This window comes from Dendrobates tinctorius, unplaced genomic scaffold, assembly GCF_039654945.1.
Source record: "Dendrobates tinctorius isolate UK_male_01 unplaced genomic scaffold, ASM3965494v1 ptg000005l, whole genome shotgun sequence".
Taxonomy (NCBI): domain Eukaryota; kingdom Metazoa; phylum Chordata; class Amphibia; order Anura; family Dendrobatidae; genus Dendrobates; species Dendrobates tinctorius.
The window spans coordinates 28,231,198-28,246,993 of NW_027361673.1; the positions used below are offsets into that span (position 1 = coordinate 28,231,198).

At 41.8% G+C, this 15,796-nt stretch overlaps 1 protein-coding gene across 1 annotated transcript in view; it reads left to right on the forward strand.

Moving 5' to 3' along the window:
* ANO10 (anoctamin 10) overlaps positions 1-8,889 on the forward strand; it is a 375,037-nt gene extending 366,148 nt beyond the window's left edge. Inside the window, exon 13 of the mRNA XM_073569036.1 lies at positions 5,490-8,889. Coding sequence (XP_073425137.1) covers positions 5,490-5,540 — 51 coding nt within the window. The 3' untranslated portion in view covers positions 5,541-8,889. The remainder of the gene's footprint in view (positions 1-5,489) is intronic.
* The last annotated feature ends 6,907 nt before the right edge of the window (positions 8,890-15,796 follow it).

Consider the following 15,796-nt stretch of genomic DNA (forward strand, 5'->3'; position numbering starts at 1 on the left):
AAACGAGTTTCCCATAGAGGACAAGTCTAGCACAATGAACACAGTCTCCGGAAATTCCTGCATGAGAATCAGTACAATTAATGTGAACCTAGACTGCTGTTTAGCACGTCATTGCTTCTATTTCTGTAATCAGGTGCTTCCAGCCTCACCCTCCTACTTTCTGCAGCCTCTGCTCTGTATTTTGATAGTCGTGCCCTTGTTCTAGAGATAAAATCCACACAAATATTTGTATTGGAAGAGAATTTTCAACCAGACAATTATACAAAGGATTATGTATTTTTGTGTTAGTAAGAACAAGTCATAGATTCTATATGAAGGTCTATCTTAAATATGTTAGATTTTAAAGGGGTTTTTAAGCAGTGGCGTAACTAGAGTCTGATGGGCCCCGGTGCAAGATTTGGACAGCCCCCCCCATCCTGGTATATATGTCTCTTATCCTGAGCCCTATCCTGATTTATATAGTGGGGAAAATAAGTATTTGATATACTGCCAATTTTGCAAGTTTTCCCACCTACAAAGAATGGAGAGGTCTGTAATATTTACCATAGGTACACTTCAACTGTGAGAGAGAGTCTAAAAGCAAAAAAAAAAAAAAACCCAGAAAATCACATTGTATGATTTTTACATAATTAAATTGCATTTTATTGCATGAAATAAGTATTTAGTAACCTACCAACCAGCAGGAATTCTGGCTCTCACAGACCCGTAAGTTTATCTTTCAGGTTATGTGCACACAATCATTAATTGCTGCAGGTTGGACACTGCGTACTTGTGCACCGTCAAACCCGCAGCAGCCAGATGTTACAGTATAGTGGATGGGAAATCCCATGTCAACTGTGCTTCCACAGATGCCTGCGGATAACCTGCGGAGACGGACATGTGAAGCGTCTTTCCAGACAGCAGCATGTAAATTTCACCGAAACAATGTATTGAACGCGATGAAGCCGCCCAGTTCAATGAGCACTGGTGAGTTCACCGGTGTTCAGTAGACGGCAGCGCTTTGGACACAGCGGACATTCTCTGCGTCCAAAGCACTTCTACTCATGGATCTTGTGCACCCGGCCTAAGAATGCCTCCTACTCTGCACTAATTAGCTGTATTAATTGCACCTGTTAGAACTTGTTACCTGTATAAAAGACACCTAACCATACAATCAATCACACTCCAACCTCTCCACCACCATGACCAAGACAAAGAGCTGTCGAATGACACCAGGGACAAAACTGTAGACCTACACAAAGCTGGGATTTTCTACAGACAATAGGCAAGCAGCGTGGTGAGAAGGCAACCAACTGTTGGCTCAATTATTAGAAAATGGAAGAAACACAAGGCATCTGCCTTTGAGTTAAAAACTGTAAGAGGAGGAAAAACGATGACTGATTGCACGAATGATCATTCATACAAGACCATCCCGACTTTTGAAGCGCACAAAGTAAACAAATACCAGTTGACTTGCTAAATCAACATTCATCTCTTGTTAAGGGCAGTTTTCTGCCTTTGTAAAAGGACTCATAGACTGTAACAAGATTTGTAATGGACATGGGTGCTGCTTTCTCATTCAGTTTATATTCTTTAACACATTTTTACATATATGCATGTGTGACATGGAGCCATACTCTTTTTTTAGATCACAACTGATAATGATGGTTATCTACTATATAATCGTATTATTCTGTCTGTAATGGAAATCTCGCTGCGTTGATTGGTCGCGCCCGGCCGCGACCAATTAGCGCATTCGAACGACGCACGCCTCCGTCGGGAGATCTGCGGAGCAGAGAGACCTCTCTCTGCGGCGCGGAGAGTGATTGATTCTAGAATACCCGATGCATTAGAATCGGGCCAGCATCTAGTAAGAACATAAATAGCAATGGCCATGGTGACAGTGCATTGTTACTATTTGTACCTAGTGAGGTCCATCTAGGACTTTAGAAATGAAGTTATGTAGTTGCTAACAGAGGCAACTACCTTTTGGTTGTACCCACTGCTGGTCATTGATCATTCCTGCCAGAGATTCAGCTGCTCCCTGTCAGCAGAACATCGGTTTCTCTTCCTGTTGATAGGGTGGGACTACTGGTGTAATGCTGATTGACAGACTGCTTTGGGTGCCTAGTTGGGGTAAGCCAGCTGTCAATCAGTATAACGCAAGTAGTCCTGCCCTGTCAACAGGAAGAGAAACTTCTGCTATCTTGACAGAGGGAGTAGCTGAATCTCTGGCAGGAGCGGTCAAAGATCAGCGGCAGGTACAACAGACAGGTAGCTGCCTCTGTTAGCAACTACATGTTTTGTTTTGTTTTTTTAAAGTTTAATGTTTGTTGTGATTTTATGGGATGTTAATACCTGTACACTTTGAATGGCCATGCCTATTACCTGTGTGCAAGACCTCAGCCCACCGTCACTTTTTTCTTAATGGCAAGATGGAATCTAATCGCTGACATAAACACCTCTAGCTGCAGCTTATATCATCTGCCAGGGATAGCTGGGGCAGTCGGCTGTGTATGGACAGCTTTATGAAGCCGCTGTGCAGAAAAGGACTGTATGTGCTTTTATACATGTTACATGCACGTATCTATAATTTACTATTCAGCACATTGTGAGTAGAGAGGAGCCCAGGGTGACCTCGGGTTGTTTCAGTTGTGGAAAATGAATAACTTGGCATGTGCTGACCAGAACTTGTCCATAGTTTTGTTAGTTAAACATAAACAGTGCGGAGTCCTTGACTTCATGTGGTATATAGATTACTGCAGCTAAGCCAACACAACCTGCAAAGTGAAGTCACATCCGATAATGCTACAACAAACAAATGTTACAGTAGTAACCAGAGCTGTGGAGTTGGTAAGCCAAACCTCCGACTCCTCAATCTCTACGATTTTGACTCCACAGCCCTGGTCACTACTGAGCATGTACATAAAGTGCAGCACAGATTCATCTCCACAGCACTGCCTCACTACTGAGCCTGTACATAAAGTGCAGCACAGATTCATCTCCACAGCACTGCCTCACTACTGAGCATGTACATAAAGAGCAGCACAGATTCATCCCCACAGCACTGCCTCACTACTGAGCATGTACATAAAGTGCAGCACAGATTCATCTCCACAGCACTGCCTCACTACTGAGCCTGTACATAAAGTGCAGCACAGATTCATCCCCACATCACTGCCTCACTACTGAGCATGTGCATAAAGTGCAGCACAGATTCATCTCCACAGCACTGCCTCACTAATGAGCCTGTACATAAAGTGCAGCACATATTCATCTCCACAGCACTGCCTCACTACTGAGCATGTACATAAAGAGCAGCACAGATTCATCCCCACAGCACTGCCTCACTACTGAGCATGTACATAAAGTGCAGCACAGATTCATCTCCACAGCACTGCCTCACTACTGAGCCTGTACATAAAGTGCAGCACAGATTCATCTCCACAGCACTGCCTCACTACTGAGCATGTACATAAAGTGCAGCACAGATTCATCTCCACAGCACTGCCTCACTACTGAGCCTGTACATAAAGTGCAGCACAGATTCATCTCCACAGCACTGCCTCACTACTGAGCATGTACATAAAGTGCAGCACAGATTCATCTCCACAGCACTGCCTCACAACTGAGCATGTACATAAAGTGCAGCACAGATTCATCTCCACAGCACTGCCTCACTACTGAGCCTGTACATAAAGTGCAGCACAGATTCATTTCAACAGCACTGCCTCACTACTGAGCCTGTACATAAAGAGCAGCATAGATTCATCTCCACAGCGCTGCCTCACTACTGAGCATGTACATAAAGTGCAGCACAGATTCATCTCCACAGCACTGCCTCACTACTGAGCATGTACAAAAAGTGCAGCACAGATTCATCTCCACAGCACTGCCTCACTACTGGGCATGTACATAAAGTGCAGCACAGATTCATCTCCACAGCACTGCCTCACTACTGAGCCTGTACATAAAGTGCAGCACAGATTCATCTCCACAGCACTGCCTCACTACTGAGCCTGTACATAAAGTGCAGCAGAGATTCATCTCCACAGCACTGCCTCACTACTGAGCATGTACATGAAGTGTAGCACAGATTCATCTCCACAGCACTGCCTCACTACTGAGCCTGTACATAAAGTGCAGCACAGATTCCTCTCCACAGCACTGCCTCACTACTGAGCATGTACATAAAGTGCAGCAGAGATTCATCTCCACAGCACTGCCTCACTACTGAGCATGTACATAAAGTGCAGCACAGATTCATCTCCACAGCACTGCCTCACTACTGAGCATGTACATAAAGTGCAGCACAGATTCATCTCCACAGCACTGCCTCACTACTGAGCCTGTACATAAAGAGCAGCACAGATTCATCTCCACAGCACTGCCTCACTACTGAGCCTGTACATAAAGTGCAGCACAGATTCATCTCCACAGCACTGCCTCACTACTGAGCCTGTACATAAAGTGCAGCACAGATTCATCCCCACAGCACTGCCTCACTACTGAGCATGTACATAATGTGCAGCACAGATTCATCTCCACAGCACTGCCTCACTACTGAGCATGTACATAAAGTGCAGCACAGTGATCTTGTACGGAAGGGTGTACAGTTTGATATCTTGTATGTTATTTCGATTGCGGATTTAAGACAACCCATTTATATTTATATGGAAAGTCTGTAGTAAATATCCACGCAAAATTGACATGAAGCCAATTCAAAAATCTGCAAAGCCGGTAAATTTCTGGCCTGAAAATTTTACAAAAATGTTATCCACATTGCTAGCATTGTATCTCACTGCAGATCTTTTACCCCAAAATCTGGATGTAAAATTCACAAGCATTTCTTATTTTTCAGATTATTTTCCTGAAGTGAGTGCAAGTCATGTTGGGTTTTCTCTTGTCACATTCACAAGCTTGAAATGAAACCAATGAAATAAACTATTTTGAGTCTCATAAAGTTGCACTGTTCTGCCCTCTTAATTACAATACTCTGCCCCTTACCTATTGGTGAGTGGCAGCTCTCATTTTGTATCGCCGTTTGATCTAACTCCCCAGCCCTACACACGGGCTCATCTGCTTTCCTGAGTATAGTCGCCATTCACTACACACAGGATTACAAAGCAACCTTGGCCGATGCTAACAGGAGAGGGATGAGAACGTGCAGTGTCGGTGAACGCATGCTTTCATCTCCCTCTTTTACTGACAGTGGCCGTATGCTGCTGTGTGCAATGATACACAGGAGAGGCGATGAAAACTCTGGCCCTACTGGCACTGTGTATGAAGGCACTCGGCCTCTGCAGTGTCGGTGTGGGCAGGTTTGGGGAGATAGATCGGGGGCATTCCACATCATCAGCACCTGTATGATTTTTCTATGGGGTTGGAGCCATATATGAAGGTCTAAGTAGTTCACCTTCACTCTTGGGAATCACCGACTCCTTTAAAGAATTTGCTATACTTATGGCATCCACTCTTTTTTCTAACTGCTGCTTTTCTTTGTTTTCCAGCAAATGAAACTGTCTTTCGACTCCCTCACTGAAGATGCAATAGACTCGTGAAGAACCAACGTAGACACATTGTACAAAAGTATTTGCACTTAAAAGTGTCCTGCAATGACTATCTTTCAGTCTTTCAGTTTACCAAAGCACCTCCCTTGGCTTCTCAGGTTGAAGTGTTTCATTTAGTGTATTGTGTCTCCTGCATTAGATCTGGTGCTGGCATGTGTGGGTCGAATGATAATATATACTTTAGCTTCATGCCCTGGTTGCTGCATATCTCACTTGGTGAAGGATCAAGAGTATTCATGAAAACTTGGACGTGATGACGTGACATACTTCCATCTGGACCCAAGACGGTTGACATACAGTATTCTGTGTCATAAAGATTTCTCCTAGTCTACAGACATAACCATGCACACATTACATCGCGCTGTCCTCGTAAATGACGAATATGTGATGGAAGAGTCAATCTTGTCCTAAAACCTGTTTATTTCTGCATTTATTATAATCTTTCTTTGGGCAATTTGTTATGTTTGGAAATTACTTACTAATAATGTTATATCTTTAGTAAATCATCGTATAAGTGGCAAATCACCATAAAACTTAGTAAACCATATTTAGGACAACATGCACATAGACTTGTTGTTTTCAGTAGCCCGGGACCAGTTGCTTTATCTTCCCAATGGACCTAGAGTATCACAACATATGATGAAGTTAAAATGATTGTCCATGATTAGCTAAAATCAACCCTACTACTCCACAAACAGCCGGTCACCGGGCTTTGGCTGGTATGGTAGCTTGGGTCCAGTGACCGGTGTGCGCTGTCTTTGGGACAAAGTTGTTATGCCCTTTAACAACTTTATTTTTGGTTTTATACATTCATATGTCATTTTCTATGTATGACGAGGATCACAACAAATCAATGTATACTTTATTATTATGCTTCATAACAGACGGTTCAGCATAATGTCAATTCTGTAACCTTTAAATGGTACTTCTGAATTCCACTAACCTCATAGTGACATGGCAGAAGTTTTTATTGGCAGAGGCTTGGATGGTATGACCACCGCTGATTTAAAATTCTAATATATCACCATAGTACGTGAGAAGTTTGTTAAAAGGTCAGGGATCCCATAAAGAGAATTTTATAAATTCAAGAAAAATATTTTTGCTGACTTATCGCAGACCTGTTCAGGAGATCACATTGGTTGACCATGTCTGAACCACTATGACTTTACTCCACAGATTTGAATGACAATTCGCTGTGTCTGAGATTTGCTCTGTAAAGTGTTGGAGGTCTGTCCTCACCGACTCCGCTGATGTGGTCTTCTGACATACTGTACATATGTGACATGGCAGAACATCACTTTTGGGGAAATTTCCCCATTAAATGGAATCTGTCATCAGGTTTTCCCATTATTAACTAAAGCCAGCACCTGTATCTGCTCTATTACTGCAGTCCATTGACCTGTATCTAAACCATGAACTCTCCCTGCATATGCCAAAAAATACCGTGTATACGTCTAGCATACGGTGCGGTGTGGTCTGATCCAATAGGCATCTTTTTTTTCTTTTCTCGGTGCCTCCTCTATGTGCAGCATCAGTGACCTCCTGTCTTGATTGATGTGGATGGTGTGTCCTGCATCATTCACAATTATCGCCGCGAATCTTGTACCTGCGCTGTTATAGTGCAGACCTCTATGTTCTACCCTACTAAGGGCAGAGCAAAGTCCTGAAGTAAAAGTCAGTGCTGGCACATGGGCAGCACAGGACTTTGTTCTGCCCTTAGTTGGTACAAGATTCGCGGCGATCTGTGGATGAATTAGGTCACATCATCCACATCAATCAAGCCAAGAAAACGGCGATTCTGCACATAGAGGAGGCGCTGAGAATAGAAAAAAGGCGCCTTGTGAACCGGACCGCTCCTTATGCCAAAAGTGTATAAGGTATTGTTTGGCACATGCAGAGGAAGTCCAGGGCTTGGATACCATTTGAGACTACAGTAATAGAGCAGATACAGGTGATCACTTTAGTTTATAATGGGAAAACTTGGTGACAGATTCCCTTTAAACTTGAATGTGTGACACCACTTTTTGCTGCCCTTTTTTAGGGTGCCATTGACTAGGTGCAGATTCATGTTCTCTACCACAAATCCCACTAAGGGTAAGTATTTCACAGATATAAGATACTGACTACTGCTAAAACTAGTGGGGGTAACACTATAAGTATTGAGCTGTGTGTAACCTGACACTTGTATGTGTTACCGGAGATGCCAGGTAGATATTGCATTATGTAGAATAGAACAAGGTTATGTTTTGTTTTTTTCAAAGCAATATTTCTGAACAAATAGGATAAAAAAAGGTAAATTTGCCTGAAGAACAGGAAAATATATATATATGGTATATGTAAAACAGTGTTTATAGTATGTTTAGTCATGAGGAATATTAGCTTTACTCCATTGCAGAAGGGTTTTTTGGGTGGTCCCTTAATATAATTTATATGCTGCTTAACACTTTGATTGCCATACGCCACCTAAAGAAAGCTAAATTACTTGTATAGTGATCCACTGTTCGGCAGTGTGGGCATCTACCTATGTAACAAGGGCATCAAGTAGTCATTTGTTTGAATATAAGCCAGAAACCAAGTGGTGCCTGATTGTCACTAGCTGGATCTGGCCGTCGTTACTGAATAATGACCTGTATGGATTTCGCCCACTGATCGCCCAACATCAATAAAAAAAATCAGATTTATTAGCTATTATGCAGAACTCCCTAGTGAATAATTACTGACTCATAAGTAAATGTATGGAGCCGACAGATACTTATGGGGCCGCACAGACATTGTTGGAATGTGTGTATATTGTGATAATTAACCTAGTATTCTACAAATTGGAAGGTGGATGTGAGGAATTTAGTCTTTTAGCATTTTACATCAAATGGATTGTCCAAGATGAGAAAATGGTTTCCTTGTTTCCAGAAATTATCACATTTTCAAGTAATTTCTATTCATGTAAATAGAGATGTGTTGCAGTACCAGATATCACCTATCGGCTAGGGTAGCACTATTACTGGCTAATCCTTATTACCTTTCACTGTAACATTGATTTGCTATTCTCAGGTTTTCCCACATAACAATAACCTGAATGGTACAAAGAAAGATAAATTATTCTTCTTATAGATGGCTCAGAGCCCGACCTACAGTTGGATGCCAGACTGGATGTATTTAAAGGAACTCTTCTCTTTTGTGTTTTATTTTTCATTTTGTATTGAATAATTCTTGTAACTCAGGAGTTTTATGTGATAAGCAGTAACCTGTGAAACAAGACTTTCCTTATGGTCTATGGTCAGCATTAACACTTCTATGTGACGGTTCCTTATTAATGCATGCAAATAAATATCAGAACCCACCAGCATGTGTCCTTGTATCATGTGTAATATGTCAAATCCTCAGCTCTACAGTTCTGTGCGTGGCCAAGACTGGACCCTGGATATCACACATGCTGCCGTTTGGCTTATCAGGATAAAATAGTGTTCATTTTCCAAAATATAATGGGATGTAGAATCCAGCACTTAATCTCTTTATTAGATTTGCAGTATGTACTTTATAAGGTTTACATCACCAACTCTAACTAGAGCACTGTGTATATTGTGAGACAGTGAGCGGAATCATATGTGAGGGTCGTTGTGTCCCCCAGAATGTGCTTAGAACCATAGTGAAGGACTGGAGTGCATTGTAATCACAGCCATGGCTGGCGTTAACATGCAGAATATAAATGCCGCAATTTATTTGACCAAGTCAGTTTAGGAAAACCTGTCTCGGGCTTTTAAGTTTGGAGATCTGTAGAATGGTAGTGGGATGGATCTCTCCCTCCAGTCCGGATCTTACTAGTGGCCCATGAACACGGTTTTCATTTAAACCTGCAGTAAAGGGTTAAGTGTGTGTTTTGTGTTTGGTTTCACATGCAGCAGAGCTGAAGGTGCTGTGGTTATATGTCTGGGTGTGTGAAGCTAACACAGGCCAGATCCAGCGATGTGGATGAACACGGTAGCACCAGGGGACCTTACAGCTATTCCCGGCTGCGATTGCATATGTGCAGCATTTGGACAATAAAGGACATTTACTTAACTTGCTTGGGTCACTGTGTAACTAAATTCACTGGCGAAAGCGACGCTGCTTACAATACACATAAAGTGAAACCTGAGAGAAAATATTACAATGAGTAAAACGTATATATACATATTTACTAAATACATTTAAAATCACAAAACTATTGGGGTTTGCCAGCAAAAAGAAAAGTTCCCAAGGGGTATTGAGCTATAAAAAAAATAAATAACTAAGTGATACTTACCTATCAGCTTTAAGCCGGATCCAGCGCAGGCTGCTCTGTAGTCTGATCAGAAATAAGAAACATCAGCGTTCCCCCAGAAGCAGGACCGGCGTGACCTGTGATTGGTTGCAGCAGTCAGGTGACTTGTCTTTTTCTGACCGCTGCATCCAATCACAGGAGCTGCGTTCCTGCTCCGGTCTCGTTTTGTGTCAATGCAGACAACGTAGCGTGGGCACCAGAAGGTGAGTATCTAATGGTTTATTTTAAGAGCGCCAAACTCCAGGGGACCTTTCTATTTGCCTGGACAACCCAGTTAATTGCGTTACTCTGATTCCACAAATTCGGCTCACAAATATACTTTCTTTTACATCACAAGACATCATTAATTGGCTGTTTGTTACTTCGCACAGAATGGCGCCCCTTCTCTGACAATATTTTCTACTCTGTAGCTAATGGCTGAACTTGCGCCTCACAAACCATTTGTTCTGTCCACCCCCTACATTCACTGTGTACATAATACTAATATATAAAGTAGAGGTTCCTTCTACTTTATGGTCCAAATGCAAGGAAGAAATTAACCCCTTCACCACCTTGCGATTTTCTGTTTTTGTTTTTTGCTCCTATTCTTCCCAGAGCCATAACATTTTTATTTTTCTGTCAAGACAACATTGATTTTACCATATAGTGTACTGACCTGCCATTATCATTTTCCTAGACAGTACAAGTAAGAAACAATTTTTTTTTTGCTATTTTCCAAGACCCATAGCTTTTTCATTTTCGTGATCTGGGGCTGGGTGTGGGCGTATCTTTTGCATGCCGACCTGTTGTTTTTATTGATACCTTTTTGGGGTAAATATATTGTTTCGATCGCCCGTTATTGCATTTTATCAGCTGTCATGTGCAGGGAAAGATGTGGGAAGAAGGCGACCTATGACGTACCTGTAATATCCAAGGTGATTAAGGTTTAAAGGATGAAATGAGCTCACACTATTGCCAGTATTATATACGGCATGAACACAGGGCATGAGCAGAAGAAGCTTCAGATAATAGCAGCAAAGCATTGAGTGATGGCAGAGAGGGGGCGTTGTTTTGACAACTTCTGTGCAGAATGTTAAAACTCAATTTTGTTTTCTTACGAACCTATAGTTTACTAAACACCTTAAAAATAACCACTGTCATGTTAAAGCACAATATTAGATCCACTCTGATAAATTGTGAAAATTTGCTGGCAGTTTAAATGGGTTGTCAACTACTCAGATAACCCTGGCTTTTCCTTTGTTATGTCACGTGATCACTGCATTGAATCAGCGATGGTTTCACTCTCCCCTTCTCCCCTCCTTGAGATGAATGAAGACATGCACAGGAAGTGATTGCTGCGGCTACCCTTTCACTTCCTCCAGATGTCAATTACTTCTATAAGATAAGAGAGTACTGATTGGATAATGTCTCACAAGCCCCGGAGAAGCAGGAACTGGAGGTGAATATAAGTGCTATTATTTTATTGGGATAAAACATGGATCCAGAAGGGGTTGTCTAAGTACTTTTACATCCATTGAGAACTTTTACATCCATTTCTGAAGACATTTTTTGCTTTCAGACCACACTTCACTCAACTGCGGATAGCTTCTGATGCCTCTTGCAGGGGTCTAGAGGAAGTGCTGGTGGTGCTGTGCAGAGTACTTCTGTAATAGAGATGACTAAGCACAATTAATACAACTTTGTTTAGAACCAGAATGATCACCACAAGGTATTTTTAGGAAGATGCTAGAGTTAAGCGAAAAGATTTGCAGGACCCTGGTCCAAAAGCCACATTTGTAGTCCGTGGTGGCCGGTCCAGAGCCCTGTGAATCTTCCACTACCTAGTGGCATCCAAAGGACCTCTTCTGATTACTAGATTGGGCCTGACATCATTCATGCAACATGCCACAAAGATGATATTGCGCTGATCCTTCTAATCAGAAGTGTCGCTGTAGATGCCAGCAGGTAAGGGGAAGTTGGCAGGGCTCAGATCCAGATGCTATGGACTACTGACGTGGCTAATTGACCAGGGTCCTGTAAGTGTTTTACTCAACTTTGAAGCTACATAAAATAATTTACCAAAGCTTTACATACTTTGCTCTTACAGACTATATAATTAAGTACCATAGTTGTAAACTCAAAGAATCTGTCAACATGAACCTATTTGGCAGCACCAAACATCCGCAAACTGGTACATTTTTTCTGATTGGTCATTTATCAGCCTGTTTTAATAGACAAACTGCACTAAACAATGCAGACGGAATGATCCGTAATAGATTATTCAGAGCGCAAAGGCTCCTATTGATGCCTGCACGGATCTCTTCATACAGGACAATGCACAGCTGAGAATGATGGTTTTTATGCAAGCTGAAAAAAATAATTTCACCCAACAAATGAGCGTTTCACTTGTTCATCGGAAGATCAGCAGCCTGTACATCTGCACTGCAGGATTATCATGAATCGAGCTTTTCTAGGAAAGCCCTTCACAATAATCTTTCAGTGTACATACACCTTGAGTTTAAGAAAAACAAGTCTTTGTTCTCACTTCTATGAAAACATCACACAAGTGTACAGCTCGTACATTGTTTTATCAGCCTAACTCCAGTAATAACTGGATTCTGTACAGTGGATCGTTGTTCTTTGAGGCTTTTTCCCTTCATTAACAGGAGGTTATTGTCTACCTTGTTACTGATTACTGTTTTAAAAAGCCTCTTTTTTTTATCTTTCCTTATTAGTGATGAGCAAAAGTGCTTGTTGTTGTGGCTGTCGAACAGCTGTGAAACATGCGGGACATGAACATGTCACTTGAGCACTCACTATACACAGTGCATACCGGCGAACCCTACGCAAACTCGAGTAACAACACTTGCGTTCATCAATACTTCCTATTCCTCACCTTACACCCTCACTTCAGAAAGCAGCTGCCTATTTTTTTTTTTCCTCATTTACAAGTCTGGGTGATAACATTGTACCAATGTCAGTGTTTTGGATCAGTGTATGCGTTTTTACCATCAGGGTGGCATTAGCGTTTCTCACGGATGAATAAATAAATTACAATGCTCCTCCTATACTTTGCAATGTTACATAGATACAACACAAGGATGCCATCCGTGTGCTACAAGTGTTTTTCACGGACCTATAAGCTTGTACTAGCCCTTTTCATCCTTATTACCAAAGAAAAACCAAAAAAACTGAACTGAAGTAGACTTGAATGACATGCATGATGTAAAAGCATGTTCACACTGGCCATAAAAGCAAGCAAAACCAAAGGAAAAACAATGTGTGTATATACCCTAATGAAAATAAATAAGTAAAAAAGCAAGTGCATTAAATAACATAGGGTACTTGGTAAACACTATTTTGATCAAAAAAGTATAAAGCTGTCCCACCACGGCAGGTGTACCCATTTGAGACAGTAACTACACTAATGGTTAAAACCTACCTAGTGTGAATAGTGGCAGAGTCTCTGGGGCCCAAACGGACACCCAGCTTCAGAGGGACTATAAGTAAAGTACACAGCTCAGTAGAAAGGAGGCCACACCCTATTTGTACTGAATACAAAAATGCTGAAGAAAAACCAAAAAAACTGAACTGAAGTAGACTCCTTATTACCAAACAAAATACTTCACTACTTTCTATAGGGTTAGTAATGGGGTTGTCTTATAGGCACCTCTCCATTACTAACCCCTGGGCTTGATGTCACCTGACAATGCAAAGGTGACATCAACCCTATTGCGCTATAGGGCAAGTGAGATGAGCAAGGCTTGGTACCAGATTTGGCGCATCTTATGGATGCCCCATTTCTTGGTTGGCTGAGGTCTGATGTTGGTAGTGAGGGGGGTCAATATCTTTGTCCCGTTTTGGATTATTAATATCAACCCACAGCTGTCTGTTTAGCCTTTGCTGGTTTAAATTTATAGGGGGACCCCTGCGTCGTTTTTTTTTTCTAGGATCTTCCCGTAAATTCACAAGGAAAGGCTCAGGAAACAGCTGTGAGCATTTAATAGCCGAATAACCTTTTGGGATATTGTCCCTTTCCCCTAAATATTAACATCAGCCCCCAGCCATGGGCTTTTACTCTTCCAGTTATGAAAATTGCACTGGAGTCAAGCTCTTTTTTAATTTAATTGTTTATTTTACACAGGAGTGACAGTAGGTTCTGAATACAACTCTCATCATTGTCACCTGGTCGCACTGATCTCAGAGACACCAATTGACAATGAGTACTGCCTTCAGCAGCTGACACCTAGGAACAGCACAAACTCTACCGCTTCTTCCCAGATGCCGGTACGTCATCAGAGTGCACGTGTGCAACACGTATTTTGTCTGTGCTGTTGATAAAAAAAACTGACGTCTGCGGGTTTTTCACACAGACACACGGTCCCTGTGAAAAACCTGATGTGTGCACCACCATTGAAATGGACCGCATGAGGACACAAAAAACAGATGCGTGAAGGGGGCCTAATGTAGACCCTGCCTGAACAATCAGCAGAATAAAGATGCCGTTCCAGACCGCAGCCTATATTTTCTTTTTTGCAGACACCGGTTATTATAGTGCATTACTGCAGCTTTCTTCTAACCGCTGTGCTTAGTCCTGCAGTTATCGCTTTATACAGTGCCCCAGCTTGTAGAGTTGGTAAATGTCATACATGGCATTTGAGACATTTGATTTGTCATCACCGGATATTACACCATTATTATAAACATGCTAAAACTGCAGCTCAGTGACTTGATAGGTTAATAAAATCTATTATCTCATGCACTAAACACATTAGATAGATGACTAATTTTTGTGAGTTATAAATGTTTTGTAATGTATTTCTGAAGTGAGAAAAGAAGTTTCTTAAAGCATCACTCCAGCACTATTTTTTTTTTTATTTCAATGCCAGAATGGCAACACAAACGCATGTTCACGACTCCTAGTATTAGGCTGGGTCCACATTGCGTTAGGGAGGCTGCGTTTAACGCATCCGTTACATAGCGGTATTAACGCTATGCAACGGATGCGTTACCACCCCCATAGACGGCAATAATGTAGCGCATCGCTAACGCATGTCATAATCGGCATGCGTTAGCGATGTGCCGTTATTCTGCGACGGACCCCCGGACACAGTCTGCAGCGTTCGGAGGTCTGTGACTGCTAGCGCAGATGGAGTATCTGCGCTAGCGTGATCGCTTAACGCGATCAGAAAATAGAGTAGCATTAATGCAGTCCATCAACACTATGCATTGAACTGACTGCATTAACGCTATGTGAACCTGGCCTTATTCTTACCAGTCTCATTCCACCATTTTGTGACCGCAGCTTGTGACCCCAGGTAATGGGGAAAACCTGTCAGTGTAAGCCTATGAGAGCCAAATCCTGGCCTCCTTCTGGCTTTCATAGATTTACATTGATAAGTGACTTCCGGCTCACCCACAAACACTGATGCAATCCGTCAGGTCATAAATTATCGAAAATCAACCAGAGTGACACGGAGAACAGAAGAAGGCAGATGCTGGTAAGAGTTTTACAGGTGGCCAGGAACATGCACTATTGATACAATAAAAAAAAATCATTAAAAAAAGAGCTGGACTGGTGCTTTAACCCCTTCCTGACATTTGCAGTATATCGTCATGTATATGTCATGGTGAATGCCTTCGCACAGGAGTGCAGATAATGATACCCAGGTCACCATGCTCAGAGCATGGTGTATCAAGCTTGTGTGCCAGTGCAGCACTAACAGTATACAAAGCAATGCTCGTGCATAAGTGATATGAAACAATCAAAGTAAAAAAATAAAAAAGTGAAAGTCCCATAGAGGGAATAATTTAAAAAATATATCACAAAATTAAAAAAAAAATTACATATAAATAAATATTTTTATGAAAAAAAAAAGTACACGCATTTGGTATCGCCAAGTCAGGAACGACACGACCTATAAAACTGTCCAACTAGTTAACCCCTTCAGTGAACACTGTAAAAAAAAAA